Source organism: Amphibalanus amphitrite, unplaced genomic scaffold (genome assembly GCF_019059575.1).
Source record: "Amphibalanus amphitrite isolate SeventyFive unplaced genomic scaffold, NRLGWU_Aamphi_draft 001511F_arrow, whole genome shotgun sequence".
Lineage (NCBI taxonomy): Eukaryota > Metazoa > Arthropoda > Thecostraca > Balanomorpha > Balanidae > Amphibalanus > Amphibalanus amphitrite.
This window is the reverse complement of record NW_024883004.1, coordinates 76,434-104,279: the sequence shown is the minus strand read 5'-3', so window position 1 is coordinate 104,279 and position 27,846 is coordinate 76,434. Positions and strand designations below refer to the sequence as shown.

Here is a 27,846-nt window from a genome sequence, read left to right as displayed (position 1 = left end):
CGTTAAACCGAGAACTTACCAATACCAGCAAGGAAAAAGATCATTTAATCTTACCTGAGCTCTGTTCGCCACCCGTTTATTTATCAGCAGGCTGCGAGCATGCTGCTACTTCTTGGCTCCTCATTAGTCATTAGTCGGATTCAAGTGGTCTATTCGTTAGACCAATGAGAGGCCAAGAAGCGCCAGCAATAAGTTCCTTATATGGGGAAAACCGACAGCACGCTGATATAAAAACAGCGACCGAACAGAGCTCAGGATGGTTCAACTGAGCTAAAAAAGAGCCACGGTTAGAGTAACTGTAACGGTAAGATATATGAAGCTGCCGTATTGTATTTAAAATATTCACCCACAAATTGCCCTTGAAGTTTCCTTTAGTGTTTGTACTGACCACATGATATAATCAAAATATGCGATAAAATCAGTAGGACATGATAGCATACAAATCGTGACGGTACTTTAAATTACGATCAAAATATAATAATCAAGCTACAGAAATAACAAAATTATCTAGCCCGCGCCGTGCTGGGGTGCGTTTTCACGCCCCCCCCCCCGTCAGGTTTTTCGCGAATATCTCAAAAGCAGCGCTGCCGTTTTTAGCAAACCTGTTCATACATCTTTTCCACACATGCTTAAATTTCAGACCCAGGTCAATCGAGGTCAGGTCACCAGGTCACATCAGTGACCATAGCTTCACCGAGTGATCGATCGCTTTGAAACTTTTAGCGATTGATTAGAGCAGCAGTATGTACAAAATGTTTGTCTCGGAATTTCGATATCGGTGACATAAGGTCACGTCAATTTTGCGACCTCTCCATTACCACTATCAGTCAATGTAGAAATTGAAAAGCGCCTGTTTTGGACGAACGTCATTCTTAACACCTTCAAATACCTAATTACAAACAAACAAGACACACTAAACCGGAAAAGGCACCCGTGGGCCGTGACCACTCGGCTAATGTCCTTGAGGTCATCTCAGGTCACAAAAGGGTTGAACAGTTTCTCGCTAATAACTTCTGCTGAGAGGCATGCTAGAGCCATGGAAACGCAACAGATGAGTTCTGTTCGACGACAAGGATCGGCTGATGTGCAACATGACCTTTTCTGGTTAGGACATGACCTTGGCCTTAAATCAAACTTTCAAATTGACTTCTCAAAGTCACAATATAATTCATTCGAGGCGTCTCGACGAGAGGAACACGATGCTGGCCAAATTAATGTCGAGACTCTCTTGAATCAAAAGTTATTGGAGAAAAACATGTTTTCGTAAAAAACGGTTATTTTTCAGTTTTTACCCTAGTCTGGGGTTAAATCGTTGACCCACGGTCAAATCCGAGGGCACACTCCAGAATGAAGGCTAATAGAACTATTAGATGCGCTTTTCCGCGGCGCTGCAGCTCTATTGGTTCCTGAGTTATGCGCTGGTGCATCGAAAATTGTTGAAATAGGCGAAATTTGACCTTTGATGACCTCTGGCGACCTGACCTTTGACCTGACCTAAGAATGACCGAAGAATTTTCTTCATTATTTTTGACGCTCTTTCAAGTGCCGCTTACTGCGTGTCGCTACGTGGCCCAGGAGCCGAGTTAGACGGGGGATGCGTGAAACGCCTCACCCCCGCACACCACGGGAAACTCAGATCACCAGCACGGCGCGGATCAAATGATAGTTTGCGTTATGTGTTACCAGAATCACCTCACATGATTGAATGGACCCCGCAGCAGCCTATTAAACGGGCCCGATTTACATACATGTAGCCATAACACATCACAGGTCACCACATTGACCTCGCCCCAGGTCACCACTGTGACCTCATCCCAGACCACCTGGGAGCTATGGCCACGTTACCATATCACACATGAGCATACCCTCAGGGCGCTGCTGTGACCTCGCGCCCGGTCACCGCTGTGACCTGGCCTCAGGGCACAGCTGTGACCTCATCCCTGTGACCTCGCCCCCGGTCTTCGCTGTGACCTGACCTCAGGTCACCTCTGAGTGTCGTCGGTCAGCTGGCACACGGCCAGCAGGCGGGCCGGGTCGCGGAGAGCACGTTCCAGGGACAGCCAGCCGCGATCGGGCACCTGCAAACGGCGGCACACAGGACGGTCACCCGGTGCCGGCAGGCCGCAGGGAAGACACACACAGACACGGTGTCATATCCTCAGCCGACGCAACTAACAGAAATGCACGCCGGACATGTTGGCACACGATACTCGGCGCTCGCCCATCAGCGCCGGATTTTGTTTGGTCTGGCGGTGGTCCCGGTCACTGGCCACCGTATATTCTCTCCCTCCCCTCCTGGCCCCTCATATTGTACCCTAGCCTCCTCTGAACAGATAATGCGACAAAAGTGAAAGGCAATAAAATTTAAAAATAAAAAGCAGAAGCGATATTATGGTGCGTGATGCTTCGACAACGGATCCTAGCGAGCCATAAAAACGATCTGTAACGATCTGTTCACATACTGCGAGCGTTAACCCTCGCCCGTAAACGGCGATCTGCCACCTTCGCCCATGCAGGGGGGGGGGGGGGGTTGGTGCGACCCCCCCCTTGGCGTTTGAAAACGGAGCGTCGTAGAGCTTAGCGGAAAAGACCAACGGATTGCTCTCGCCGAGATCTCGCGATTGGTGGTATATTTTTTGGTCCTAGGTCAACATTTGACCTACTTTTGACCGGTCAAAGGTCAAATTTTCGAAAAAAATAGACTTTTTCAACTTTCCGCGGCGATTGCGGCAAAACGGTGGAAGATATCGACTTGAAACCTTCACTATCGTGTTCCTTGATCAATTCTCTATCGTTTGGTATGTATTTCGTTTCCCTAGCTCTAAAAATGGCGCGTTGGGAGCGCCGGAAGTCGGCAAGGTCACAGTCGGCGGCAGAAATTCGAAAAATCAAAATTTAAATTTTTGAAATCTGATTGTATTTTTGGATTTGGGAGGTCCATTTGCTCCCTATAGAAGCTAATATTGCTGCATATTCCCATTGAGGTGACAAGAATTAGCAAAATAGTGGTTCGGGCGCTTTTCAAAAATAGTACCGGACGCTGTTCCTCTTGTGACGTCATAGCTCCGTGACCTGACCTGACCCGGTCAAGTTTCTTATACCATATGATAGCCAATACTTGCCCCAACATGCATGGGAAGTTTCAACACGATCCATCAACCGATGTCCGTACCACCGGCAGGAAACCTCGGGCGTTGGCACTCAGTTTGTGAAAATCCGGCCGGAGGCTGTTCCCTTTGTGACGTCATAACTCCGTGACCTGACATGACCCGGTCAAATTTTTTGTACAAAAGATGCGCAAGGTTTGCCCCATAAGGTACCCAAAATTTGGCGGCGCTGCGCGCCGCCGTTTTTGCACTATTTCCGAAAAACCTCAGGGGGGGGGGGGTGCACCAACCCCCCCCCCCCACATGGGCGAGGGTTAATTCTTAAACTGATCACCAAGCACTGTGACTCAATTTATAAGGAAATGTTTCGGGAACTTGGGTGAAAACCACAGGCAACACCGATAATTACTGTGTTTATTAATGACACCGGTTGCGTGTGCGGACCGAGGCGGTTTAGTCCCGTCAACAACGACACCTTCATGTCCGTCCGGAAAGTATCTGTATTCTGTATCCTAGCCCTCTGTACCGTTGCAGAGATTCCGCAGCCACGCCGATGACGCATGCGACGCACTGACTGTGCGCGTGCGATTACAACTGACCCCCGCCGGAAGTAGCTCTCACCTTCACCTGACTGGTCGACAGTTTCCGGTCGAACACGGCGTCACCGCGCTCCGTCAGCCGTGCGCACTGAGTGACGTCACACCGCAGATCGGTGACGTCATCGTAGCCGAGCCAGCCGGCGACGGCGGCGGCCGATACGGCCAGCGAGCCGCTACCGTAGGCGGCAGCCAGCACCCGCAGGCCGCGTCTGCGGGCGCGGAGGTCACAGGTCAGGTCAAATACAGACACAGGTCAGGCACAGGAGTTATAGGTCAGATAAAATCACGGTCACATTCCTCTTTGGGGGAAGTGACAGAACATATTTTCAAAGCAAAGAGGAACAAAGAGAAAGCAGCTCTGAAAGACATCGAAGCTTGCTTGTGCTTGTCACTTTCAGCAATAACAGTGCGAAAGTGTTTTATAAGAGCTAATGCGCCTTTAACTCACTAAGCTCTTGTTGTTGCCAGTTATCATCACTCATAATCATAATCATAATCATAATCATGTATTTCGGAAAACATCCATCGGGTGGGTTTTCAGTTATCCACGTCATACAAGTACCCAACATAATTCCTACAATATATCACACAAAAGAAGGACATGTACCCGACTAAAATCCTTAAAATGGTTAAAATACCTACAAGGTCTCAAGCGAGATCACTAGATCAACCGGCACCGGTCACCTGCCTCTTGAAAGAAGCGTAGGTGGCGGAGCTCCTCACACATCGTGGCAGCTCATTCCACGCCCTTACGGCTCGGGCGTAGAACGACCGTCTGGCGAATTCGGTGCGCGTGCGCGGCACCTCGAGTTGGCCGTCGACAGTGGCCCTCGTCTCACGTGCAGCTACATCGGAACGACTGGTAATCCGTGTGCGTAACACCTCCGAGGCCCTGGTATCGTGTAACAGTCGGTACATGACACAGCTGTCGTGCTCAGTTACCATCTGCTCGATCCGTTTCCACCCTAGCTCTCGCAGCGTTTCCGTGACATGTTCTCGGTATCCTAGGCCGGTTACAACGCGAGCGCCAAAGTTGATGCACTTCTGCAGTCTGCGTTTCTGTGTGACGGAACAGCTTCCCCACACAGAGCTACAGTACCGCAGGTGGGGAAACACCAGCGTCTCCACCAGCAGCTGCTTCGTCTCTCGAGGTATACGGCGCTGCATTCTCGCGAGACCAATCAGAATCGAGTAGCATCGCCTGACAACCGCCGTTACATGCTGCTCCCACGACAGACACGAGTCAAGAGTCACACCCAGAATCTTGGACGATCGTACAGAGTTAATAGAAGAGCTGCCAAATTTCACTGTGAAGTCACCGGTGACAATTTTTCGAGCTGATTTGAGAAGAAGCATGTCGGTTTTCGTAGGGTTGACCTTAAGCCTATTTTGGGTGAACCACCGCAAGGCGACAGACAGCATGTTCTCCACGCGACACTTCAGCAGAGGTAAGTTCTCCGACAGGTCGGTGTCCAAGAACTGTACATCATCGGCGTACATGACAAGCTTGCCGTACGGCACGTGCTGCGGCAGGTCGTTGGTGAACAGGAGGAACAGTACGGGGCCCAGGATCGACCCCTGTACCACCCCGTGCGTCACCGGTAGTGTCTCGCCTGTTCCTCCCTTCACCGTCTGACAGCGACCAGAGAGCCACGCGCGAAACCAACGCTCGTCCACCCCATACCATCCCAGCTTCTCCAGGAGACGGCCATGCTCGACGCTGTCAAATGCCTTGGATGTGTCTGCCGTCACCAATGACGTCACGCGTCCATTGTCCACGTTATCGACGGCGAACGTGACAGCATCGAGCAGGGCCGCCTCCGTGGAGAGTCCGGGGCGGAAGCCATACTGTTGGTGGCACAGAATGTTATGGCTCACGAGGTAATCAGTGAGCTGCGTGCATATAACACGCTCACAGAGCTTAGAAACGACAGGCAGTATTGACACAGGTCGGTAGTTGCTCGGCACATCCTCGTCACCACCCTTATGCAGAGGAACAACTACAGCGGTCTGCCATGCCAGTGGCAGCTCACAGCGCGTGATGCAGCTGTTCACAACATGCAGTATGTGCGGTCCGGTAACACTAAAAGTCATTCGGAGCATCGCGATGGTTATGCCGTCAGCTCCGCTGGCCTTTGACGCCCCCATTCTCTGAAGCGCTGCCGATAGCTCCGGCAGCGTGGCCGGCCGCGGGCTGAATGCCCCGCTGCAGACGCGCGGCGGCCTAGGGCTGAGCGTCTCTCCAGCATCCTCTTCTGCCAGGGCTTCTGCCACAGCAGGACCGACGGTTGCGAAGTGCTTGTTCAGGCGGCTGTACCACCCTTATGCAGAGGAACAACTACAGCGGTCTGCCATGCCAGTGGCAGCTCACAGCGCGTGATGCAGCTGGGCTTCATACACTCTTCGAAATATGTCTGAAAACACTGAAGGAGAGCCCAAAAGTGTCACGTCCCACCGTGGCCACGCTGGTCCAAACAATCCAGACCGACCTATCAGCATTTCAACTGCTGTAGCGGGTCTAAACATGGCTGTTTGTTATCAATTGTCCATCCTGACAAAACTTGGTGTAAGGTGAGGTCAATATTCTGCGAAATCCGATCCTAGCGTCTTAGAAATCCATCGGTAAGGTGCGTTAAGTCTCGGCGCCTTCGGGCGAGTCCCAACGAAGGAATTGACCCATGTGGCCCGTCTGTTTCAGTCTCGACCGACCCGTCCCAGTTCCGACCCGGCGCGGCGAGCGGCAGTGCCAGCTCCGTCCCGGTCCTGTCCCAGTCCCAGCGCCCGCACCCCTGCCCCTGCCCGCTGGCGCCGATCCCGCGCCCGGACACGGTCCCGGCTCTATCAGCCCGCGCTGTTTGCCGTGGCTATCGGCGGCGGCCGGCCGTGAATCAGGCGTCGATTGGAGGCGAACCGACGCGCCGCGTCGCGCCGAGCGGCCACCCAGCGGCGCGGGGCCGCCCGGCACGACCATCGGCCGCAGGGCACCACGTGGGGGGCAGGGCGTGGCGGCCCGCGCGCGATCAGAGGACAGCAGCCCAGAGCACTCAGAGTGCGGCAGCACGCCAGCGGATATAGAGCTATGTCAAAGGAGTTAAACGTCTGACATTTCAGGGGTTTCTAAGGAAAAACTCAATAATAAACAGCATAAATATAGAAAACACAAGGTCAAAATAAAAAGCAAAGTAGGGTAGAGTGGGGCACATTCATGCAAACAAAGGATAAATTCATATATCTGTTCTTTGATTGGTGCCATGGTATAATTGATGATTGTAGTATGGGAAGGAACTATTGCAGATATTTTTACTTTTTAAAAGTTATCCTCTAAAATTATCGCGTCTATTAGGGAAAAAATGACTTAATTACTCAGAACGTTTGCACGAAACTGCCCCAGGTATGGGGCACTTCCGTACAAGGGGTGGGGCACTTCCGTGCAACCTGCAAAGTTCGAGGAATTACCGAGCATCACCAGAAATTTACCAAAAGAAATTGGTAGGGGGCTATTTCATTCGATTCCTTCCGACAAGAATGCATTGCACAACAAATGTAGAAAGGAAGTGCTCCAGCGCCGGCTTTCCCAGGGCGTTCTGGGCTGACCACGCGGTGGAGCAGGCCGATTGTATGAGTGTGTGACATATCAATAACCCAATATGGTTCACGACTAGCTCGCCAGCCATAGTGGCCATAGATGGTTGTTGTCAGTAGCAGCAGCTTTGCAAATACGCGCCAGACAGTTAACGCCAAATTCAAATAGAGGGAACGGTTACCAGTACAAGTGAAGACGTAAGTATGCGACGCGACTTCTGTGAGTGGGTGTGATAAAAATATCCACTGCACACAATGTACCAAGGCATTGTTTTTCGGTGCAAACATTTACTGTATAATGATGTCACCACGTAGGAATGTCGATCAGAAGTTGGTGAAAACCGTATTGCACGGCGCGAAGTCCAACAGGTCAGGCATTGCGCATCGGAAATGAATGTCATACACATGACGCCATTAAGCTGTGTGAATCATCAACAGAGGATTCACGAACAACACGTTGCACACCATTGTGATTGGTAATGTTCAAAGATTGCACGGCTCTTACACATGCCTGCGGTATCTAATGATCAAGACGGTGCCACATAAAGCGTTCACTGGTCACGGGACAACAGCCCACGCAAAACCGAGGCGATTCATTGCATACACTTACACACTGGCGGATCCAGGGGGCGGCAGGGGCTAAAGCCCCACCCCCATTCGAAACTCGACAGGGGCGGCAATATAAATTAGCCCCCCCCCCTCCCAAATACACCGGGAGTGGTCATTAAAATGAGTCATTGCTGGTAAGTTCCAGCCTTAGATAGTGAAGTTCCTTTAGAAATTCCTTTCCGCTGTTAAGTTGGTACTGTTAGCGATTTGGCAGCTATTCAAGGATGGAACAGTGGTGCCCAACTGACTTTCAGCGTCGGAGATTTATATCAAGCCTTGGTTGGTGTCAACAGCACCGCACCGGTACGGCCTTGGGTACGCCGGCAGCTCACCGTCAAACTCTGCGTAAGTCGGCACGACTCGACTTAACGCAGGTCGAGTGGCCCCATACACCAAATTAGCGCCAGAAAACTGGGTGAATATTCGTATTAGCGTCTGTTCCCAAGGGGATATCGTGCTTAACCCACAACCAACCAACCACAGCGGCACATAGATTGAGATGTGGCGCCTGGCGGGGACGGGTATCCGCGGCGTGGTGTCTGCTCTGGAATGGCACTACTACATCTAAATAACTAACTAGTGCATCTATGTAAGCTTGTAGAAAAAGCTGACGTGGCTGATGGCTCTGTGTATTCCTATTGCTATGGGAGAGAAGTTTTTGGAGTTGACAAAACGTTTTTTTTTAGAACAAAGCGAAAACTAAACAACTTTAATTGGGAAAAGTTTGTTTTAAACTGCACGGCAGTTAGTAAGCCATAGGAATCCGATGAGTTTTTGGAATTTGGAGACACTTTTGGGGGGATATGCCCCCCCCCCCCGCTGCGTCCAAGACTGCCTTTCTGGATCCGCCAGTGCTGGTGATTTTGTATGAAATGATCAATGACTCTTGAACAGATAATGAGTGATGAAATATTATGTAACTGAGAATAATTGAATTAGCCATCTGGCCTAAATGCATGAAGACATCATCAATGATCCAAACTAACATGAAATTCGTGATCAGCACCCCGAAAAAACACATTACAGCCTTATGTACTTTAGGAGGTTCTTACAGGTCCAGATTTTCCCGTCTTTTGGGTCTGTGACCTGAACTGGAAGGTCAACCAATGACCAAGAACCTTAAGATCGGGTACCATCGGCTTCCTCTAGTCAATTACGGGCGACACGCTTGTTTTCTTCCGCGAAGCTCTAGCTTGATCAGGGGCCGAACGGCAGGGGGGTCCAACCGACACCTCCCGGCCGGCGAAGGCTGCGCCAAGCACCGACCCGGAGCGGGCTAACTGGTCAACAAAAGCAATTTGAAGTATTTGAAAGAAATATAAAGGCACGGATCTGGTGGGCTACCATTTCTATGTTTTTTATTTTTAGTTAAAAAAATCGTTTTAGGGCTGTGACGAAAAATAAGTGGCCTAAATCCGATGAGAAAACAGGAATTGGGGGTACCCTAGGTTTGGCTCCTGGCATGAGTTGCCCCCCCCAAAAAAAAACGCAGGTCTGGATCCGCCAGTGCACTTACAAGCTTTGCATAAAACTTAACAGTAGACGTTAAGTCATTAGCTTAATAGAGGCATACATACATTATAGGGTTCAACAGGTAAAAACGACATAAAATCCAGGACACAAACAATTTAGATTTTAGGCTAACAAGTAACAACGAGCACCACGCTTGGTGTTTGGTAAAATATAGCAAACTGCTCAGTACGTCTTCCCGACTCACTCAGTTCGACATAATAATGTGAATGCTCGACTCGACACTGCTAAGCGATATAATCTGCCTAGCTGAACGTTTGAAGACTGGTCCGCTGACCGGTAGTCCCTGACCAACGGTTTGAAAATGACGACCAGCCGATAGCTGATGTGTGGAGGGGAAACACTCCTTGCGCCCCGTCCGGGGAACGCCGCCGCGCCGGTACAAGTCAGCGGTCAGGGGTCAAGCGTTTTACGATATCGACATCAATAGACATTGGCACACAGCCTGTGAGGCCTCGGATGACCGGTGGCAGACAACCAAGTGTTACAGCAACCCAATCACATACAAATAGATTTTGCACAAAAGCACCCAAGCGGAACGCCGTCTACATTATCGAACTTCAACGATAACAATGCCAGCGAAATCAGGAATAATCTGTGAGGGAAATGAGTGTAAAAAAGAATCACATCGGCGTCTACCACCTAAATGAAAGTTTATCTCAAAGCGACGAGCACTAAGAGAGCCGCGCGTCGGGGAGACGTTACTCCGGCAGAGCCGAATGGATGTCAGTATACGGCGCCGAGGCGGCGTCAGTACGGCGTCAGTACGGCGTCAGGGCGGCGTCAGTACGGCGTCAGGGCGGCGTCAGTACGGCGTCAGGGCGGCGTCAGTACGGCGTCAGTACGGCGTCACGGCACCGTCAGACAGGCGCCCTGGTTGCACGGCGGCCGATGGCGACTCGGCCTGATAGCGGCTATCGGCCACTCGATACTGGGCAGACATGCGCCAACGAACGCCCCCGAGCGTGGACGGGCAGCCATGGGGGTGGGAAGCGGACTCTGGAGGCATCAATGCCGCATCACCCCGCGTCTGCCATAGGTCTATCTATAGTCTACATAGTCTGGCCTGTCCGCATAAACCTTACATGAAAACATCTTTGAAGAAAAGAAAAAGAAAACACGAGCAAGCAATCAAATCGATACAATAGCCTGCAATGGTTGTGGTGGAATATGCAGTTCCAGTATTCGCTGAAGTTGCCGGGGATGCGACACCGACATTGCATGAGCCCATACTCCATAATACATGCAGGCGGTGGACGGAGCATGCTGTGCCGCACGGCCGCCGAGTCGTGCGGCACAGTCTACCTTACAGTGATGCGCTACCGAGCAGCGTCCGGCGTCGGAGCTTCGTGGACGGTCGGGATTGGAATTCCTCGCCGGTTAGCAAATATTGGCCTGTAGGCTGTATATCGAGCGATACGAAAGAGTCGGGAAGCACTGATAGCAGAAGGTATGTTGAAAGCTTCAGACTGACTGGCCAATGCGGCCGCTGTAGCGGCGAAGCAAATCAAGGTTGACAAAGGACTCATGATAATCAATAGCTATTACCATTTATTACTAACCGCGGCATAGCAAAACATGATCTTTACGGCGTGAGACGGCTTAAAAACACTTTGGTCGAGTCAAATGTCAATGTTAAAGGGACTATCCCACCTTCTAAAATGTTGTTAAAACCAGTTAAATTGTGCCCGACTTTATAGATTGGATGACCAGGAACACGGTTCTGGCATTTATTTTTCATTAAACATCTTAGACTTCCCATATTCCAAACACAAACTTTCAAATATGTGACGTCACAGCCCAAAATTACCTCCTTCCCCAGGCCACATTACTGTCATAAAGCTGATTCTTTTTACTCTGTAGGCACCACAACAAAGTTCAGACCAAGTTTTAAGCGCTTTTTCAACGAAAAAAAAAAATACCATTTAAATCAGAATGACTAAACGAGGTGACGTCACACTAACGGTCGCTCCATGTTGAAGATAGGGCCTTGTACAAGGCCCATTTTCAAATGAAGGGAACGAATTTCTTCAACACCAAGAGGCCGCGGGGGTTGCAACCTAGATAGATAGTGGTTTCTGAACCTCGCCGCAAACTTGGCTATCTCAACTCAAACCCCATGTTAAAGGTGGGATAGTCCCTTTAATCTCGGACGATTACGCGCTTAGATTGAGGATGCTTTCATGAAACAATTTCCGCTCTTCGACACATTTCTCCAACGCGACTATTTCGGTCAATCGTTTTCGACCAAACAATTGTAACTTTTCAGGTAAACCATGCTAGCGAAAGCGAAATCAATAACGAGCGAGCTTCCATGGCACTTGAGACACTCTGAACAATGAAATCCAATACGCCGTATTATCAAAGACGCATTGCGAAACGGTCCCGAGAAGACTGCACGCTGATGCAATCGTGTCATACCGCTCAATGCGGTGCCCCTTTGCGGTATAGGGCCGCTAGCCCGAGAACAATGATACAAGCACAGCCATCAAATCAATAACACTTAGTTCAGATGATTGAGTGCACTAAGAGCCCAGCTTTAGCTTGAATACCAGCTGGATAATATAGTGAACCACTATTGTGACAGTTAGTGGTCCAGAGAGAGTTGTGTATCTATACTGTACAAGTGTATAGTGTAGAGCTGCGGCCGCACATGTTATCCGGGGGAGCACGTTCTTTATACGTTTTAGCAAAACGAACATGACGAAGGGACCGAACTGGAAGCTCCTACATGGGATATGACGTGACCCTTCAGTAGGTCTGACGATGTCAGCCTGAAAAGGAGAGGCGCTGGGACACTGCAAACGTGAAAACATGTTCTCAAATAATGAGGTAAAACGTAGACTATGAAAAGAGAAATATCTGAGCTCACTTAAACATGAGCATAACGCAGGGTCCAGTGCACTAACTATTACATCATATGCAAGTGGTGACAATTATGTCAGCTTTAAGTTATCAGTTCCTATCCTTCGAGCATTACGATCTTAGACCACATTTAGCGAGTGAACAGAAACCCCACACTGAGTGAATAGCAGGCCATAGACCCCCAGCCTCTTGTCAAACACCATATAGCTGCAATCAGTCAAATTCGCCCCATATTGTCGGGCCATGAAGACAGCGGTCCAATAAAGCCATCGGCAGCCGTGACGTCATCTGGCGTCACTGGCCAGCCGTCTCGTCATTATACGGCGTCTGGCCTCTGTGGGCGAGATCGGCCTTTACACTCACTGTCTGAGGGCGGCGAGGTGGCGGTACACGGCCAGCTGCAGCAGCGGCGACATCTCGCCGGCCAGCCGACAGGCTCGCACAAAGTTACCCAGCTCCCAGGCATTCCGGAACTCCAGGGCCAGCCGCAGATCCCTGAAAAAAGTCAGCCATTACCAAACAAGCAAACAGTGTGTTCAATGGGTTCTCAGGGGCATTCGTAGGGAATAAAATACAATGAAACCGAGTTACACGGCGGCTAAAAAGATGTACAAACCAAACTTCACATTAACACCCTGACGTGATTTCCAACTCAATACAAGTCACAGGCGCACTGCAAGTACATACACCATCCCGTCCCTGTTCACATCCTTACCGTGACCCGGCCAGCTCACCTGTTTGTGGGCCGCAGCCAGCGCTCGTGCATCCGCCGCTCGTGCGGCAGGCTGGTCAGCAGGTGGACGGCCTCGAACCGTTCACACAGCTCTGTGGGGCCGTCGGGCTGCGCCTGCTGCAGTCGCAGCACCCCCAGCAGGCACTCCTGCAGCTGGCGCGTGTTGATGTGCCGGTCAAACACGTCCAACGGACAGTCCCGGGACCTGTTACACAGGGGATGGGGTTCTGTGGATGTGACGGTTCATATGTGTTCCTTTCCAGAAATTATAAAGACATTTATTTAGAATGCACATACCCCTGCTTAGTATAAGATCATATCCTTCACAGTGGAGGCAGCACCCAGTGTTGCATCACTGACAATTTCTTAACACTGTAGTCGTTATGCGAGACACCGTGCAGCTGGCCAGCCTGTGGAAATGATTACCACGCCATCTGTTGGAAAATGGCAAAGGTTCTATCCGAGCCTTCCCGTCCTCAGCGCCACCGCACGACGAAAAAGGGAAACTGGTGATTTAATCTCTGACTCTGAAGTCCTGCCCCCCCCCCCCTCTGTGGGCTGACCACCCCGTGTACGGTGTAGCACGTCCCGTTTGCGGGCTGCGGCTCGCACCTGTAGCCTCGTCCCCCCCCCAACCCCCTCTGTGTGGACCGACCTGCAGTATACACCCTCTGCGCCTTTGACCGCCAACTGCACAACCCAGCTGTCCAGGTCAGCTGTACTGAGTACTGCCCCATCAGTTTCCCTCCTGCGGCTCTGACCTGTAGTCGGCGTACAGGTGGAAGAGGGCGCAGCGCCGGAGCACAGCCAGCGCCTGCGGTCCGGCCGCCTGCTGCACGGTCAGGTCCTGGCGCACCGCGCGCAGACGGTCCACACAGAACGCGTACACGGCCGGCCAGCCGACCGACTCGGCGCGGGGCAGCACACTGCAGGGCAGACGGCCGTCAGTACTTACACTGGGGCAGCACACGGGGTCAGTATTTACACTGGGGCAGCACACGGGGTCAGTACTTACACTGGGGCAGCACACGGGGTCAGTATTTACACTGGGGCAGCACACGGGGTCAGTACTTACACTGGGGCAGCACACGGGGTCAGTATTTACACTGGGGCAGCACACGGGGTCAGTACTTACACTGAGCGGAGCACAAGAGGGACAGTGCACTGCACGGAAGGGAACTGTGCTAAGCGAGCCGCAAACGCTCACCTATAGTACATAAAAAGCAGCACGTCATGTGCCTGCATCAACCATGGACTATGGAGCAGTTACGCCGCTGCATGTGTATTGTAATTATGTCCGGTGACAAGTTCTCAGTAAACGCATTTTTACTGTTCGACGCTGTCTTGCATGGCCAATTTTAGGAAAGTGTAGATGTGTTAGGAAAATGAGGACATGGCAACATCCTTGATTAGGTGAAAGCTTCGGAGCACCAAGGAAAAATTGGATGTCCATTGTCCAATTCCATGTCAGTGGCGCCGCAACAGTACTTCAGTGGAGCAGGGCGGTCATTAGTCAAGTCACCATGACCGCGTCGGGCCAAGCTAAACCTTGGTTTTCCTATCATCTTGGCAACCCGAGTTTTCTAATCGAACCAATGCGGGCTAAATGAACGGTATCCGTAACACCGGACGGTTTCAGACCCGCATTCTCCACATCAGAGCGCTCTGATTTGTGAATTTTGCAGGTTTCAAGCATAGGCGGCGGAACGGGGGCGCGGATGAGGAGGCACCGGGGCACCGTGCCCCCCTTTGATTTTGGCATTTTAACATTAGCCCTATGGGCGTTGCATGGAAAGAATGGGACCAAAAGTCGGCAGTGCCCCCTCCCCCTTAATTGAAGGTTTTCCGCCGCTACTGGTTTCAAGTGGAACCGAGGTGTCCCGAATATCCAGTTAAGGTTGGCCGAAGCACTACAAAGTGGATACCCATACAATGCTCCGAACCAGTCTCTGATGAATCAGGAAAAGATCGGTATCGCTGAGAAATTTCTTGGATTTCCTAGTCCAACAATGAGCAAATAGTCCATTCCAATTGAACTTCCATGTAACGAGGCGCAGAAGATCCCCCTACACAAATCCGAATGTTCAGTCACGACCGCCACGGAATACCCGGAACACGGGCAGGCGGGCAGCCTGCGAGCTGGAGACCGCGATGCAAAAGACAAGCAATTACCAATCGTTTAATATGCGGGAAGATGTTCAGTGTTTGTTTTATTCCCATTAATCATTTCTCAAGGATAAATACGCACCAAAATAGCACATGGTAAACACATAGGTACGTGAATAATCTTTTTACGGTAAATGGCACACGCGAAAAACCGTTCATGGTCGAGGCGACAACTGCTTGCGGACAGGTAATAAACAATATCGCACGATGCTCTTCGACGCACTACACCTTTTTTCCTTCATTTTGAAAAAGTTGAAGCGCAATTTGAAAAAGATGCAGTTCAATTTGAAAAAGTTGTGCTTCAATTTGAAATAAGGTAACTTCAATTTGAAAAAGATGAAATTCTTTTTGAAATAGTTAAAATACAAATAGAAAAAGATATAATTCATTTTGAAATGTATCGGGCTCGGATGAGAACACACTACATATAGTGTGCTCGTACCCATGAATATTATTGATGAAAATTCTTGGATTGAAGCAAATACTAAAAATACATACTTTGCGCTTCAAAAGCGCTTATTTCTCCGATTTTCTGCCATGAAAATGGATTGAAACAAGCCTTTGTTTGCCAGACATGAAGAGTAACGCTAAAACGCTGCCATTGTCCTATATTTGCGCCACCTGTCGAGTGGCCCATTTGCAATATGCACTGTGTAATGGGTAAAGCCACCAGTTCTGTATAGACAATTAGACATGCTCAGCAAATGGCTTCCGTGATTTGTGACGTGTGATTTTGGTCGCCGATTAGTTGCGTCCAGATGTATGGACAATTGGACACTACACCTTCAGGCGGACCCATTCTGGACACCTTGTAGAAGTGTCCAGAGAACTGGTGATGCTGTCATCAAAAGTAAATTACAAAAAATCGCCTTGCTTAATTTATGGATGCGGAAATCGTCTGTAATAACTTTTGAGGTGACTTAGTTATTCAAAATCTGCTTTTGAGAGGGATCTTTAGATGGTGGCGCAAATGGGGCAAGGTCTGGCGATTTTAGGGCAGGGGTGCCCTAACTGAGCCTTTTGCAAGGGTTCCTACTAGAAAATCAATATAAAATTCGCGGCTGATTTAACCCGGCAGTTGCTGGGGTATTTCGCCACCCACCGTTTGCTGGGGGGGGGGGGGGGCGTTAAACGCCCCCAGCCGATAACTCGAGAACCAATAGGCGCAGCGAAACGCACGAGGCGGCAAACGAAAGAACGCGACGAGACGCTTCAAATGAGTACTTTAAAGTTGAATTTTGAGGTCACAGGTCGGGTCAAGGTCAGGTCAAACATTTGAAATCGGGCTTTCAGTAGCATTGACTTCCGGACTTCGCAATGGGCGCCTCTCGTCATAAACTCTGTCAAAACGGTGCACAATCCATCATATAAGGCCTACAAGAGTGTCAGCTCCATGTAGGGGTCAGTCAAGCATAGGTCAGGGTCAAGGTCAGGTCAACCGGGTAGGCACATATCCCCAAAAATCAAAACTGATATTCGCAGCCTGTGACACATGTTTTATGGGTAATTTGGGGCGTAGAACACGATGGTGACATTCATTTTATCATATGTGTACGTGTTTGGCTCAAAAAGTTCAATTTAAGAAATTAATGTATCATGGTCGTGAAGTAGTCACGAGAAATTGCCAAGATTCAGTTCAAGATTTTGGAAAATGCGGAACGATAATCAATAGTCGAAGATAGCCATTTGATTGTTCATGGTATTGGCAGTCTAATGGCGTTTACGGCATGTCTGTATGTCTATTCTGTGATTTTATATGATTTTTTGAACATATGCCGTTTTTGGTCGAAAACTCAGAAATCATGACGCCACTAAAACCTCGATATCTCAAAAATTTTCCGACCGATTTTTTTGAAACTTTGTCACAATAAACTTCAATCAATTCCCTACAGGTAGGTACTCAAAATTTGGCGCGCCTGCGGCGCGCCGTTTTTATGCTATGGCCCGGCGAAAAAAGTGGGGGCGTTTAACGCCCTCCCCCCCAGCAACTCGCGGGTTAAGAAGTGTGGTAAGGGCATTTTTATAGCAAATTTATCAAATTACGAATTAGAAGACGTTAACCAGCTCTCCACCCATCCCTTTACGAGAAATAGTTCATTAAGCTAGGCATGGCGCAATTTTGGCACTGTCCCCTACCTAGGTACTCGTAAGTTATTCAACATGGTTTCTTTTCAAATTGAACTTTATTTCAAATTTAATTTCATCTTTTTCAACTTGAATTTATTTCATTTCAAAATGAATTTTATCTTTTTCAAATTGAAGTTCACCTTTTTCAAATTGAATTACATCTTTTTCAAATTGAGCTACAACTTTTTCAAACTGAAGGAAAAAAGGTGTAGACTCGACAATGTTGCTACACAATTTCACACCTAAATACTAATCATGTATCAAATGAACACTTAAAAAGAGTTCTTAGTACCCGTACTAAGGACACATATAACAAGATCACAATCCACAAGTCGAAGATCCCTACAATCGTCGTATACACCCCCAGGCCCCAGCCACCTCTCGTTCACCGTTAACCGTTAACATTCTTATAGCAATTATGCTATATAGATCAACTTCCCTACATAAGTGCACCTTACGGTACCTGCATGTGTCTGTTCACAACACGACCTGATATAGCGTGACAGTGTAGCAAAATATTCAACTTTGTCTTGTCAACATATTCAGGACTATGACAGAAGAATGCATATAACGGTTCAAGACATTGCCTGCTATCATTTGATCGTTGTCAAGGGCGCATTTTTAGAACGGTGGCTGTCCTATCTGCAAGGTCTCCTACACTAAAACTAAGCGCCACCGTTATTCTAGAGTGCATTATATAACGAGCGCTGATTGCAGGGACATTGATAACCAGCTTAAGATAGGTCTTTTGAACAAACCAATAGCGATATTGAGGGCCACGTGTCCTCAATGTTCGGCTCTCATTTTCACGTCAATATCACTACTCCTGGGGCAGAGGCGGATCCAGCTCAGAGTTTTTTTTTTGGGGGGGGGGGGGCAAACCATAAAATTTATCGATTCTTTCCATGCATCGTCCATAGGCGTAATGTTAAAATTATGCCGTTTGGGGGCGGGGGGCAAATGCCCATTTTGCCCCTCCCCCCTGGATCCGCCACTGTCCTGGGGCAGTTCGCCTCACTGAGACGAAGAGCGGCCACCTCGCGGCAGGTCTCGTCACGGTGTGCCTGCTGGCGGCTCCAGCTGAGGGCAGGCCGCCGGCCGCGGACCGGTCGGGTCCTGCTCCGGCCCCACCTTGTTACTGGGACGCGGCGCGTGCAGTCCCACGGGCTCCGTGAACAGGGTCCCGATCCGCTCCAGCGGCACGCCCTTCGTCTCCGGCACGGTGACGTAGAACACGGCCCAGCCCATCACCGTCAGACCCGAGAACAGAAAGAAGGCGCCCTGGCGCGTGACGGCCGCGATCAGCACCAGGAACGTCTGCGACACCACCAGGTTCGAGCACCAGTTGACCGCCGTGGTGACGGCGTTACAGCGGCTCCGCGCCCACAGCGGGAATATCTCAGCCGTGATGGTCCAGGGCATGGCGCCCAGGCCCGGAGAGAACATGGTGATGTAGAGGAACATGCCCGTGATGGGCAGCCAGGCGTAGTCGGTGGGACACCAGTCGGGCGCCCAGGTGAGGCCGTCCAGCCCCAGCGCGGCCGGCTCGGCGCACCGGCCCAGCGCCGCCGAGCTGTTGGCGGCGGTGAGCGGCACGCAGGAGCCGTTGGCCGGCCCGCCCGGCAGGTCCTGGAAGCAGAACCCGCACGAGTCGAACTGCTGGCAGGCGTCGCAGGTGGCGGCGCGGCAGGCGGCGGCCAGCGGCGCCAGGCTCACGGGCGCCGAGCGGGCCGCGCTCAGCTGGAAGCCGACGCCGAGCAGGACCAGCGCGGCCGCCGAGCCGGCAGTGCTGCTCAGCAGGATGCGGCGGCGGCCGGCGCGCTCCACCACGGCCAGGCCGGCCAGCTTGGAGAGCAGGCTCAGCGCGTTCACCACTGAGGACAGCCAGATGGCCGTGGACGGGTCGCGCACGCCCGCCATCGTGATGATGCTGGCGCTGTAGTAGATGACCGTGTTGACCCCAGAGAGCTGCTGGAACAGCTGCAGGCAGCAGCCGGTGACCAGCGCCCGCCGCACGATCGGGTCGCGGACAGCGCGGGCGAGCACCGTGCCGCCACAGCCTCCGCCGTCACCGGCCGCCTCAGCGGTCTGCCTCAGCGCCTCTTGTGCCGTAAAGTCGCTCTGAATGGCGGCCAGCTCGGTGTCCACATTCGCGCCGGGGCCGCGGATGCGCCGCAACACATCTCTGGCGGCTTCGTCGTGCCCGCGAGCCACCAGCGAGCGCGGCGACTCCGGCATCAGACCGAAGCCGATCAGCTGCAGGGTGGCCGGCACGGCGCTGAGGCCGAACATCCAGCGCCAGCCCTCATGGACGCCGGACAGCGCGCCGCTCGTCACGCCGGCCACCACGGTGCCCAGCGTGCCCACACAGGTCATGGCGGTAACCAGGGTGCCGCGCGCCGCCGCCGGAGCCGCCTCCGAGATGTAGATGGGCACCGTGGTGCTGGACAGGCCGATGGCGAGGCCGACCAGCAGTCGGCCGGCCAGCAGCGACCACGGGCCGGCGGCCAGCGCCATGGCCAGCGCGCCGCCCACGAACAGCAGCGCCGCGCCGAGAATCACCGGCTTACGGCCGGCGCGGTCGGCCAGCGGTCCGGCGGCAAGCGCGGCCAGGCCGGCGGCCCCCACGGCCACCGAGACGATCGAGCTGTGCCACAGGTCACTCAGCTGGAAGTCCTCGCGGACCAGTAGCAGCGCGCCCGAGACCACGCCCGTGTCGTAGCCAAACAGCAGGTAGCTGACGGCGCTCAGAAGCGTCAGCAGGTAGGTCAGCGCGCGCTGACCGCCGCCGACTGAATCCTCTGCCGGCTTCGACGCCGCCGGCGGCACGCCGACAGTCATGGCGGCGACGGACTGTGTGAGGGGCCGCTGGAGCGGTCAGCTGTTCCCACTGTCCGGCACGACAGGCGGGAGCCGACTACGGCGCCGGCGGCGCGCCGGCCGCTCATCGAGCCCTGAATGACGTCAGCTGAGGAGGGCGCCGCGCTCCGCCCAGACGCAGACCTGTGCGTGTACACTGTACAGGTGCACTGACCTGTGTCACCACGTGCCCGGTCAGAGCCACACGCCTACTTGAGGTCACTTTTAGAAGCGAAGCGTGTTTTAAATCGCATTAAAAACACACTTATGCTGCCTTATATGGTGCGAAAGTCCCCCCGGCCCGATGGACATAAAAAAGCCAGAATACCTGCAGGGTATCACTTATCAGGTATACAGGGTGTCTCAAAAGTTCGTTCACACATTTCCCATGCCAATAAAGCATATAAGAACCGGTCAAAAGTATAAGGTTTTGGTGTCTGTGTGTACACTAGACAAATATGCATGCTTTGACAACTGATTAAGAAGGTTGGAAACCAACCCCTTTGCTGTATCTCCAAAAATATTTGCCCATACCGATTTTTGTTGCTCCGTCAGCTGCCGGAGGCTGATAAAAGGTTACCAGCTTTCAAGCTCTTGCAGGGGAATCCCCTGCAGTTTCTGCGTCGGATTTAGTTTTGACTAGCTCCCCGGCAACATCTGATTTTCCCTGAAAGCCGACAGCTTGCATCGACACCATTCTTGAGTATTTTGTAGGCATTCTCTGGCGCTAACTCCTTCATGAATGACTGGCGCCGACATCCCAAGCGCCATTTTCCTTTTCAAAACGACCCCAGTCCTGAACGAAGGGGAAGTGCCAGGAGTAAATTTTTCGCATCATATGGTAGCAGAATGTGTCGGACGTCTGTTTCTCAGACACATTGTGCAAATTTTGCAAATTCCAAGCGCTCGTCATTCCCCATGCCAAGACCTTCGCTCGGTTGCGGAGTGTTTTCCTCGGGAGATGTTCTGCTTTGTTAACGGCCCAAACCTGTCCATCGTGTGGTTTTATCGGGATTTTGTGTTTAAAAGAAAATTATTCGCTGCAGATCTGCCTCTTAAAACTTCGTTAGATAAAATTTTACAATAACTGACACTTTTGGAGGGTCAGGTGTCCTTGGCATTGACGATTTTTGTGTTATTGTCCCCAAAAATTAGCGTTATAGATATTATAAACAATTTTAAATTATAATTTGTCTTTATTTTACGATGACCTGCACTTTTTGAAAATGGGTAACCTCTGTCTGCGACCTTCTTGCCAGTTTTCAATAGTTATGACCGCATTTTCAGCTACTTTCCGGAACACGAGTCTGCTGTCGTGCGAGGGTCGTTCAAAACGCCGTTAGTCTCGCATGGTTTCGTCCTTCAAAAATTTTAGCCACCGTTTTTATGAGATGATCATCATGTTGCACTCATCCTCGCCGACACTTAGCCATGTGTCATTTCCGACTTAACCATTCTCATTACTCCTGAAACAGAGAGTTTCACAACATACCCGACTTTGCAACCTACATTTTCGTGCCTGACCCATGGTCAGAGGTGAACCCTTTTTGTGAGCTCATGAAGGGTCGAATGCACTTGAAAACAATGAGACTGCTTGAGGAAGGTTGTCACCAATGCCCATGCAAAATTTCGACTGTTAATTTCTTGTTGATTCAGAATTATTGACAAAAAAGCATGGCTGGTACCTGTGAACGAACTTTTGAGACACCCTGTACGGACAGCTGTATTTGACATTTGACAACGATCAACAGCTGTAGCACGCCACGCGCAAGCCACGCGTAGGGTAAGGTGCCTAATTAGCGGCCCTTTCCTATTTGCGACCTACCTCTCTAAAGAAAACCTGGCAAGAGAAATCGGGGTGAAAACAATGCCAAAAGGTCTGCCATACTTTGGTTATCAAACTTAATTCTTTTCCGGTTGTCGATGCTTCTGGTGGGACGTTCTAGGAGAGTTTAGATAAAAATGGCCATTTTCTTATCCAAAACGTATGTATTTGGACCCTATCTGCTGAAAAGCGATGCACATGAAGACGATGCACCTGTTTCAGGCATTCTGAATCGGCAATCCTTTTTCAATTGATTGCCGTTTTCCCGTAGTGAATCGCTTAACTGTGCACTGCATGGTGGTTAAAAATGTATCGCAACCAACATTTCCTATTTGCGCCCGACATGGGCCTCGCTTCATAAAGCGAGTCCGTAACTTACGCCGGTTTTTGGTCTTGTATTGCAAGTGCTTGTGAAGCGATGTCGATAGTTTGAATAGTTGAATTTATTTATCTTGCAAGCAAGAACAGAAGGGAGAAGGGGAAATAAATTTATCGCTTCACATAAGCTTGCAATATCAGCCTAAAAACTGGCGTAAGTTACGGACTCGCTTTATAAAACGAGGCCATGGTCGCAAATAGCTTGATAAGGGAAAGAAAGAGGAAAAGAGATAAATGAAAATGAGATGTTGCTGAAGCTTGCGATGTGTGGCAGGTGATGGCAACTGTCGTCACCGACTGCAGGGGTGCCGAATCCAAGGCGGGTCCCGATTCCCGAAAATCATACGAGATAGCCCGCAAAATTTGGGTTTTTGCCTTCTGTTCGCATTTGGGGCATCACATGATCACTGATCAGTTTTCATCTTCATAAAGGTGTTGGATAAACGCTCCTGTTCTAGTGATTGAGTGCTTTGGGTATATGTTGCCTTTTGGGTATCATATTTCAACTTTTCGGGCGTCGCTTTTTGTACCATTTTTATTATGGGAAAACCCATAGACCTTAGCGACCCTCCCCGGTCGTTAATCGGGAACGAGTTCTCTATAAGCGTTTTTTGTTTGCAACGGTTTGCTAAAATGCTCACTACAAATAAATTAGTGGATATTGGGAGAGACTATGAATATATTTAAATAGAAAAATGAACGATCTATCCGAAAATAATGCCAGTAATAGGTACAGTAGCATCCATAGAGTGTGAGCAGTGACGGTTCAAATTTAGGGAGTCGCTAATTAGGCACCTTACCATACACGTGGTGAGCGTTTAACCAATCAAAAGAAGAGGTCGATGAGTCTTTCGATTGACCAGGAGTAGTGACCACAAGCCATTTATAGGGATAAAGACAGCAGCGGAAGTTATAATGTCCAGATCAGTTCATCGCACTCCTCTCTTAGTTTCCTTGGTATGTGAACTAACGTAGATGGACCAGCTTCGACAAAGCAGAGGTGTCACGCCGCCACCGACCCAGCATTTGGCGCAGACAGCGAAAAGAGGCGCCACAAAGTGCTGACCAACTTGCTCAACGAATGAGTTGGATAATATACAGCCGGTAAAAACCGGAGCAACATGCTTACATGCTAACAACACACAATGAGCCACATGTGGAGAGGCGCAGCCGCGTGTCGCGTCATGCCGCCCAGTCAGCGTCAGCCCTATAGCGACAGCGGCGTCATCCTTCCTTCGGCCCCTCCGACACGGTATTGAGTGTCAGGAGAGGCCAATCCCACTGCTGCTGGGACAGATTACTTCTGACGCGTCTGTGTCGCGCCGGGACCAGCCATTACGTCACTGAAGGTTATTATACCGACTTGCTCCATCACTCCCAGAGTGAGATATACGTCACCCTGGTGTATCGCCCCGCGTTAGCCCACGTGCCGGCCCGGTTCCCAAATCCAGTTGTAGTCGGCAGACCCGCCGGCCGCCTCCGTACCGCTCATTTCGTAACAGTGCAGCGGTTCCACACGCGCGTCCACCACAGACTGGATACAATCGCAGTACAGTCATCAGTCGGCCAGCGAGCTCACGCCCTCCGACTCCCTGTCCCGCGGCTTTCACTGTGAGGGGGTTGACAAGCCCGCTGGAATTTGGCACCACACGTGCGGGCAATTCAGACTTGTTTATCGCATGTTCGCATTACGGCTCATATCTCAAAACTTGTCTAATGGTGTGGTCGAAAACGAGATCTTCGCAGCTTGTCATCTACGAAGCGATGTGACAAACATACATCGCGGGTTTTAGCGGTAGGTTTTGCCCCTATGAAATTCAGTAAATTTTTGTCTATATCTTCTTCGTCATAAGCTTTTAAGGGTTAAAGATGCGATCGATTTATTCGTATACACTATACATGCCTACCATGATCCTCTAAAATGACTTCATCGTATATCGATTAGTTTCTGAGATAGAACCGCAAATGCAAAAAGGCAAAACCTACCGCTTAAACTAACGCTTAAACGTACGTTTAACCCGCGCCGTGCTGGGTTAAAAAACTCCCCCCCCCCAGGTTTTTCGCGAATATCTCAAAAACGTTGATAAACCTCTTTATACATCATTTCCGCAGACGTTGCGAAAATTTCAGACCCGGGTCGTTCAAGATCAGGTCACCAGGTCACTTCAAGTAACCTTACCTCAGAAAAAGTTTAAAGGCTCGCTATAGCTAGAAGCTACACCGACTGAACGATCACTTTGAAACTTTCACGGATTGATATGAGTAACAGTATGTATAAAATGTATTGTATATCTCGGACTTTTTATATATGTGACCTAAGGTCAGGCCAATTATTGCGAATGGGAGAAAATTGAAATGCGCCTCTATTGAACGAATGTCGTTCAAAACGCTCTCAAACATCGTTCCACACGTAAACATGACACACTGAAACGGAAAAATGCACCTGTGACCCCTCTGTATGCCCCTGAGGTCATCTCAGGTCATGAACGGTCAGCAACAGCTTTTTGGCTATAACTTTTGAGAGACGTGCTAGAGCGGTGAAAACACGTCAGATGTGTTCAGCTCGACGATACGGATCGATTGATATGCAACATAACCCTTTCCGGTCAGGTCATCACCTTGACCTGAGGTCAAATTTTCAAAATGGCCTTTCAAGGTCAACACATAGTTCATTCGAAGCGTCTCGACGAGAGGAACACGATGCTGGCAAAAGCAATGTTGTGGCTCTCTTGAGTCAACAAGTATTGCCGAAAAACATTTTTTTCGTGAAAACGTTTTTTTCACAGTTTTTGCCCTCTGAAGGCTAAACCGTTGATCTGAGGTCAAATCTGAGAAATCACTCAGAAAGGTCTGTAAAAGGGCTATCGAATGCGCTTTTCCGCGGCGCTGTAGCTCAATTGGTTCCCGAGTTAGCGATCGGCAGTTTCCAAAATTATTGAAATGGCCTAGATTTTACATTTGATGACCTCTGGTGACCTGACCTTTGACCTGACCTTAAAAATGACCGAAGTGTTTTCTTGCTTATTTTTGACGCTCTTTCGATTGCCGCCTACCACGTGTCGCTACGAACATTGATTGCATCATATTCCAACAAAACACTGGCAGAACCAGGGACCCCGTGCAGGTCGGAAGCCGAGCCGAGCCACTTTGGGAGACGGCAGGGTAGAGTTGGCAATTTTTCCGGGTTATGGTGCATGACATTTTTATACTTCGTCCGTCTCCTAGCTCAGTTGGTAGATTATTGGACTCCCGGTGGCTACAGCCAAGCTCGAGTCACTCCGGCGCTCGATATGAGACTCCTGATGGGGTTAGCCTGCGGTAGGCTGCGGTAGGTGGGAGAAGCCGCACACAGTTGATGCAAATGAGGGGGTGGACCGTAGGCGACTTTGATGAGCGTCTTTTGCATCAAAATTCTCCCGATCATCCCAAAGTGCCCGATCCGTTGGTAAGGGTCGGGGCGTCCACAACAGGTTCTGCAAATGTAGCATGCGCTCCGGCTCTGTCAGTCCATCATTTCAAACCATCACGCTATTATCAACCGAGTAAGGAATACCGGCTCCGGGACCACAAAAACTAGGGGAGAGCGGGGCAGGCTGGATCAGTTTTGGTTGAAAGCGTTCTATTCGGATTGATTTTACAAATTAGGTACTTGTTTGATATCACCTCATATGTTATTATTCACTAACCCATTGATGCTCATTGGTAATTTTACCTTATTGCCATATTGGATAGATCAGCCAGCCTCCAAATGTAGTGAGCTGCCCGTCGTGGAGACAACGGATCGGGCTTTGGATAAGTTTATTTACATAATTGGTAAAGTTCTTTATCATTCAAGAACATGTATTATCCCAAAGCAGCACATATTCAAAACAGGCCGATGGATGACGCCCAGGACTCATCAGATCGTGGCGGATCATGTAAATCTATCACGCATCAAGCTGTTTTTGCCAAAGCCCATTTCAAAGAAAAAGTTGACGACCCGGGAAAGGTCGGTATCAGGCATGTGCATTGCGCGTGAATCCAAGTGACTAATCTGTGATCCTAGTGGATCTCAAGATACGTGTGCAAATGCAGGTCATATCACGGGAAAACATATGCTGCATAGTGCATATGTGATCCTATCGTATGCCGTAAAGACAAAAGACACGGATTTCCAATCGGTGCAGGTCTTAGCACATGCAGCAGGTTGACTGTGAACTATGGAAAATACTTCTACCTAAGTGATACATCAAATTTGGATCAGATCCTAGATCCTTTTTTCAGACCCATGCTGCCTTTTAAGGACCGACTGCTGAGGGACCCGCCCGGGACTGACCTGTGGAAGACGTAGCCGACGGTCTCGAGCAGCACGGCCGGCGGCCGCAGGCAGCGCCGCTCACTCACCGGCCGGCCCGCCGCCGATCGCTCGAAACTCTTGATCATCCGGTCCCGATCGGCGCGCCGCCTGCCGGCCGGACCGCTAACTGTAGCTTCGTCCGCCTCCAAAAGGTGGATGAGCCGCTCACGCTGGCGCCTCGACGAGCCGATAATGCACCATAAAATAAAAAAAGTCACGAATTCGGCATACATATTAGCACTATCTCATACATTATGTCATTATCAACTATTATGTTATTGGAATTTTAGATAGGTAGGTACCTACATATGTTAGCCTCTATCAATGCACAAATTTACCTATACCTACTCTGAATAAATGGGTAGGGTGCACCTCCCCCCCCCCCACACACACAATAGGTATGTTCCTGAATTATTATAGGTGAAAAGCTTGCAATTTATGTGGTGAAAGCATATTTGTCTTTTCAATATCATTTCATAAAAATTTAGACATATTGTTTAAATTCTTTGACTTACCATTTTACTTCACTTTCAGGGCATTTCATGAGGCATGTTCCAATGATGCCTGAGGTTTCCATCTAGTTAGCTTGGTGTCTGAGTGTTTGCTAAGACAATATATGTTCAAGGTTAGGTTTTGTGATAACAGTCCAAGAAAAAAAAAACTGTACAATATCCAAAATAAATTGTTATAAAAATACATACCAGTAACAATTTTTTTTAAATAAATTTAGCTCGAATGTTTGAATGGACGGATTGACAGAGCCGGAGCCCACGCTAAGCAGAGCTTGTTGCGTAGACCCCGACCCTTACCGTCCGATCGCGCAATTCCGGGTATCGGGATAATTTAGATGCCAAAGTTTAACGTGCCCTTCAAAGCCGGACACGGCCTGCCCCACTCAACTGACTTCAACTGGCTGCGGCTGCTCCCACCAACCGCAAACCATCCCCGTCAGGACTCTCAAATATCGAGCGCCGGAGCGTCTCGAACCCGGGCTCTCACTCCCGGGAGTCCAATGCTCTACCAACTGAGCTATGGGACAGGAAAAATATGTAATATGTTTGTAATATGTTTGTAATATCATCTGCACTATGCATGTTGTTCAATGTCTAAACTACACATGCCTACATAAA

At 50.1% G+C, this 27,846-nt stretch overlaps 2 protein-coding genes across 3 annotated transcripts; both read right to left on the bottom strand.

Annotated features, from left to right (window-relative positions):
• Positions 1 to 314: 314 nt before the first annotated feature.
• Positions 315 to 27,339, bottom strand: LOC122373529 (SAC3 domain-containing protein 1-like). Of its 2 annotated transcripts, none has more exons than XM_043351670.1 (7): positions 27,232 to 27,339; positions 26,696 to 26,893; positions 13,787 to 13,951; positions 13,027 to 13,230; positions 12,656 to 12,787; positions 3,729 to 3,915; positions 315 to 2,078 (listed from the first exon to the last, which is right to left on the bottom strand). In XM_043351670.1, exons 1-7 carry the CDS (start codon positions 27,291 to 27,293, stop codon positions 1,983 to 1,985), a joined length of 1,044 nt encoding a protein of 347 aa, XP_043207605.1. In that variant the 5' UTR covers positions 27,294 to 27,339; the 3' UTR covers positions 315 to 1,982. The 2 variants fall into 2 exon arrangements, with proteins under 2 accessions (XP_043207605.1, XP_043207606.1); XM_043351671.1 differs by having other exon boundaries at positions 26,696 to 26,913; positions 27,232 to 27,333.
• LOC122373528 (proton myo-inositol cotransporter-like) lies at positions 15,314 to 20,210 on the bottom strand. Its single transcript, XM_043351669.1, has 2 exons — positions 17,533 to 20,210; positions 15,314 to 15,419 (listed from the first exon to the last, which is right to left on the bottom strand). Exon 1 carries the CDS (start codon positions 20,157 to 20,159, stop codon positions 18,372 to 18,374), a length of 1,788 nt encoding a protein of 595 aa, XP_043207604.1. The 5' UTR covers positions 20,160 to 20,210; the 3' UTR covers positions 15,314 to 15,419; positions 17,533 to 18,371.
• Positions 27,340 to 27,846: the final 507 nt, after the last annotated feature.